Source organism: Acyrthosiphon pisum, chromosome X (assembly GCF_005508785.2).
Source record: "Acyrthosiphon pisum isolate AL4f chromosome X, pea_aphid_22Mar2018_4r6ur, whole genome shotgun sequence".
Lineage (NCBI taxonomy): Eukaryota > Metazoa > Arthropoda > Insecta > Hemiptera > Aphididae > Acyrthosiphon > Acyrthosiphon pisum.
This window is the reverse complement of record NC_042493.1, coordinates 128,444,181-128,449,923: the sequence shown is the minus strand read 5'-3', so window position 1 is coordinate 128,449,923 and position 5,743 is coordinate 128,444,181. Positions and strand designations below refer to the sequence as shown.

The following is a 5,743-nucleotide window of genomic DNA, read 5'->3' as shown; positions in this document are numbered from 1 at the left end:
AATATTAATTAGGTATATAATATATAGGTTATTGTATATTAATTTTAATTGACTTTCGATTCTTCGAATTTATATTATTAAATCACATATTTTATATAATTTCATCGTTATAAAACTTAATAGATATAGGTAATCATTTATAATTTATAATTTATTTATGCGCCTACTGTTATTGTTGAGACTAAATGTTTTGAATTTGAATTGATTAAATAAAATAAAAATAAATTAGGTATGTACCTTTGTTATATATTATTATAATTATTGATTTTATAGTGTTTCGTTACGTGATTCACTGATTGCAGTTGGTAATTATTTATATTCGTTAGTCGTTACTTAATCCCAATCGTTTAATATCTATTAATTATATTCTTATTTTCATTTAACTTGCAATCGTCTCTAGTGAAAGTATTGTTTCTGTAGTGTCTAGACCTACCGAAATACCGACTTCCACCACATTCAATCTTTTCAACTAGAACTTTTGATATTTTATTATTTGAATATGGATGATTTAGACCTTTATGTTCAGCTGAATGGTGTAGAGTTATTAGAACAAATCGAAGAAGATGCGGAAATTGTTTTACAGAAGTATGACTTTATAGATCCTTTCCAAAGTAAGTGCCTATTACATATTTATTTTTAATACATTTAATACGTAGCAAAATACTATCAGCTATCATCCTATCAGTTTTCGTACTTTATTGAATGTTTTTTTTATAGTGTTTTTAAAGTACCTACTAAGTGTACGGTGTACTCACTGTTTGCATGATATTTTAGTGTAAAAAATAGTTTTTTAATTTTTTTTCTAATTTAGGTCTTTCTGATCGCCAGTTCATTAGATTTTATCGGTTATCAAAAGATTTGGCGACAAAGGTAGTTCAGATGGTGACGCCTTTCATGAAAGCTCCTTCAAGAAGTAGTGCGCTGACCATGCAACAAAAAGTATGGGGTTATAAATCTTTTTATACATGTGTGTATAGGTATATAAGTACATAGAGTATTTAAAATAGGTAAGACCTATCCACCAATTTTTCCCGCGTGGCTGTGAATAGGGATATTCTCCCTCCACAATCTAACTAGTTTCATAAAAGTATATGCATTGTAAACGAGTTTATCATTAAGAAACCCACAACCACTATTATATTATTATAAAACGATCGCTTCACAAAATAGCCATTCTCGTTGCCACAGTTTTTATCATGGGTATAACATATCGCCTATCGGAACATACACATAATAATAGTGCACATTATTATTATTATTTTTACTTAATATGACACTATCTACTATTATTGTTATGTGAATACTTAAGCCAACATTTCATAACTTGACAACATTACAAAATGCATTAGATGATAAATTTAACTTTTAATTACCTATTCTGGTTAATTACTTATGATACTTATCTAACTATATAATTAAATAATTTAAATTATCTAACCCTAACCACATTTTGTTTATCTTCAACTTTATTTAGGTTATGACAGCTCTTAGGTTTTTTGCATCTGGTAGCTACCAGATGGACATAGGTGTCAGTCACTATGCCTCTGTTAGTCAACCGTCTGTGAGTAGGATAGTAGAAGAAGTAACCACTGCATTATGTCGTCCTGAAATATTTGATGAAATTGTACATTTCCCAAGCAATTTTGTGGAATTAAATGCTGTCCAAAAAGGGTACTGGTTTTTGTTTATAAATTTATATTTTTTTACTTTACCGAACATATTTTATTTTTTCTCCATTTATATTGTAAAAATTACAAACTTCCAACGGCCATAAAACTTAGTTTGACCGCCAAATTCGTACTTCACATACCTAGCTACATAAGTAAAAAAAAAGGATGCCCTGTTAAGAAACAAACTTCTTGTTCCTTTTATTGTAATTAAATTTTTTTTCTGAAGGTTTCATGATAAATTTAATATACAAGGTATCGTGGGTGTTATTGACTGCACACATATAGCTATAGTACCGCCTAAAACCGAAGACCCCACGTACCCTGAACACATATATGTGAATAGAAAGGGGTACCATTCAATAAATACCCAATTGGTGAGTACTATACCTATTTATATTATATGTTCTGGTTTTAAATAAACTTGATGTATTTATTTGTATGGACTTTATTGGTGGTGTTTATTGTATGTGGCAGATATGTGATGTTAATTTGAGAATTTTAAATGTATCTGCAAGATACCCAGGGTCATCCCATGATTCTCATATTTGGAATACAAGTAACATAAAAGCGCTAATGACCGATTTGCATGCACAAGGACATAAATCGTATATGCTCTTAGGTAACTATTAAGCACATTTATATAAAACAAATATTATGTCCGCTCTATAATTCAAAATTAAAAAAGTTTAATGGTTAATGATTAATATAATAATATCTGCAAGTCTTAAATTTTAATACTTATTAGTGTCTTAGTATAGCAAATAAGAATTCAAAAATGTAATGTTATTGTATTTACATTTTGTATAGGTGATTCTGGGTATGCTTTGCGGGCATGGTTATTAACTCCATTCTTGGACCCACGACCTGATACTCCAGAGGCGAATTACAACGATGTCATTTGTAAGGCTAGATCTACAATTGAACGTTGTAATGGAGTATTAAAAATGAGGTTTCGGTAATAAACGTAAAATATTATATTTTTTATGAGGTTTTAATTTAAATTGTTCATTATTTCAGATGCCTGCTAAAACATCGAACACTTCACTATGCACCAAATAAAGCATCCAAAATTATAAATTCTTGTGTGGTTTTACATAATTTGTGCATTATGGATAACATTCCATTGTATAATGAAGATTTTGATACAAATGAAGTAGACTATGGTATTTTTCAACAAAATAATGTTGATAATGCGCACATTGACGATAGAGGTAATCCAGAATTAACTGCTGGCCAACGAGCTCGACAACAGATTGTTGACCGATATTTTACGTAATGCACCTCTTCAGTATCAATATTATCTTACAATGGAACTTTATCTATAACGGCCAATAGGTACCTAAATTATTTCACAAGTATAATGTGTTATTTAACATTGAAATTAAACAATTTAATAAAATCAATATTTATATATTAAAGTGTTCTAACGTTAATTAACAAATTTTGTTATTACAATATACATTTTTAAAAGCCAGAGTTTTTTAAATTTTTAGTACCTAATGTAATTATAACTTATTAAAATGAAGAAAAATGAAAAAAAATTACGTATGTTTATTACTGTAAATTAACTTTAAAGCTTCAGCAATACTTTCTTGTGCTGCTGCACTTCTTTCTTTTGCGGCTGTACTTCGTTCTTTTAGTTTTAATAATTCAGTATAGTATTCATTTTTTTTTTTATAATATTCTTTAAAAATTACATTTCTGTCATTAGTGGCGATTGACAGCTCTTCTTGAGCTCTAAAAGTGTGCTGTAGACGATCTTTTTTGGTCATTGTTTCTTTAACAGACCCTTCAAATTTCCTTTTGTTACTATTTAATAAAAAATATGTAAACAAATAATTTAGTAATATTATTTCTTTAATACAATTTTTATATTCATCATTGATAAGTACTAATGTATTATTCCCTTTACCGATTGATATTTATCTGTAAATAGTCAAGACTAAGTACTACAATGTTTAGATTAAATTTTATAAGATTATTACATCACTGAATTTTGTGTTATGTATTATTATTACTGTTATTATTATTAATATCAAATATTATTTTATATTTTAACTAATTATTCAAATACTCGTTAATCCCATAGTGATAAATAATTATTCATTACATAGCACGATGACTTATAAATATTTTATCAGACTGAGTACATAATCATTAAATCATATTACCTGGTTATTAATGTGACTTACAAGTTAGGTAGGTACAACTTACATGCGATCGAATTGCAATAAACTTACGTGGTATTCGCTGTATTTGTGGCTAACTCTAAATCTATCGAACTATTATTATACGAGGTTGAAGTTGAGGGTTGACATTTAGTTTCTTCAACAATTTGACTATTAAATAAACAAGTATTGAACTATGACATGTTTTAAATCTTAAATAAACATTTTAAATAGATTCTCTAATCAACTGTCTAAAAGTGCCATTCATAAAATTGTCACTTACATAGAATCAAAAGCATTATTATTTGAAGCAGTTTCTTCAAATCCAGTGTTCACACTGTTCATAGAGGATGCTATTATAGGTATAGATTTTCTAAAATATAAATATTTAATAAATAATATTATGTATGATTTCCATTTAATTTAGTTTTATTACATATTTGATTTACTGCCAAAATCAAAGGAAACCTTCGACTCTGTTATTAAAGGGTCACCAGTGATTGGTACCTCTCCTATTAGGGTGACCACAGTTTCACTAAAATTATCTAGTGGGTCAGCAGTTGATGGCCCTCCACCGGTAACTTTCAAGCTTTTGTTGAGCTGTGCTTGTTTTTTTTTTGCCTCAGCTTTAAGATCTTGCCATGTCTGCAAGTTATTATTTTATAGGAATATAGAAATCAACAATTTATTATTTTCCACATAGTTTAGAAATGCACATATATAAATTTGAATTTTAAATAAACTATAATATCACACACTAATACACTTTACACTCTCATAATTTGTAATTAAATAGACTTTTTTTAAAAATGTAATTTTGTAGTTAAATATTTTTCTAATTTAATTTTAAATAATCTTATTATGTGAGTGTGAGTATATATGAGCAGTATATTGGCCATTAGGCATATTCAGTTAATTTTATTTATTAGTACCTATGCAAAATAATAAATACTATTTTATAATCATGATATTATGTTATGTTGTATAATGTATATATTGTGTTCATCTTAGGCTTCTCAAATATTTGGAGTTAATACATATTATGTTAATCACATTGATGTGTTAATTGTCACTTTATTTTAAAGACATTTAATCATATCATATTATTACTATTTAATATTTATTATGGTTGGTCATTATAATATGATATTATAGTTAATATGATTTCTCAAATGATTTATTATTGTAGGTATTATATTAATATAGTTAATATAACATTGCTAATATTTATATTTTATTTTACTAATAAAAAAATTTTGAATTGTATCTAAACATTCTACACTGTCAATAAACACATCTCTACAAAATATTAGGATGGATTTTTATAATTTGGAATTTTTATTTATCTTTTGTTAACTGTATTTGTTATTTTTGATATTAACATAAATATTATATTTTAATTACATAATAATATGATCTATATATATATATATATTATACTTAATTCTCCTAATAATCTGCTAAGTTTTAAATGGTTCTAAAAAATTAATCTCATCACATAATATTTAAATTTTAAACTGTATTATTATTCACATGATATGAAATTTAAAGTAAGGTCGGTTTACTACGCGTAGTACACATCGCAAATTTTGCAGGCATGAGTTAATTGTCCTTAAATATCATCGTTTCCTATCTCATCAATCATAAAAATTCTTTTTAAGATGAATTTTAATTTATTTGTACGTACTCTACGCCAGGCTTTCCAGTCTTTTATTGGCCCTGGGATTGAATTTAACAAATCTGTTAATTCTTGCCATTGTTTTGTGGCAATATTTTGTGTAAAAGTGGCTGAATGTTTGCTTTTTAACAAATCAGAATGGCTGTTTAAAAAATCAACCATTGCTGTTTTTTGATCATTTGTTACGGATTGACTTTTTTTTCAAAATTTCGCACGACATTTTGTTG

General features: G+C 27.1%; 2 protein-coding genes across 2 annotated transcripts; one reads left to right on the top strand and one right to left on the bottom strand.

Moving 5' to 3' along the window:
- Positions 1-499: 499 nt before the first annotated feature.
- On the top strand, positions 500-2,946 carry LOC103309199 (putative nuclease HARBI1). Its single transcript, XM_008184056.1, has 6 exons — positions 500-611; positions 812-939; positions 1,475-1,624; positions 2,145-2,289; positions 2,478-2,625; positions 2,688-2,946. The coding sequence occupies exons 1-6, from the start codon at positions 500-502 to the stop codon at positions 2,944-2,946; spliced, it is 942 nt and encodes a 313-aa protein (XP_008182278.1).
- A 294-nt stretch (positions 2,947-3,240) lies between these two features.
- On the bottom strand, positions 3,241-5,678 carry LOC103309198. Its single transcript, XM_008184055.1, has 6 exons — positions 5,526-5,678; positions 4,275-4,483; positions 4,122-4,211; positions 3,911-4,009; positions 3,368-3,479; positions 3,241-3,303 (listed from the first exon to the last, which is right to left on the bottom strand). The coding sequence occupies exons 1-6, from the start codon at positions 5,676-5,678 to the stop codon at positions 3,241-3,243; spliced, it is 726 nt and encodes a 241-aa protein (XP_008182277.1).
- Positions 5,679-5,743: the final 65 nt, after the last annotated feature.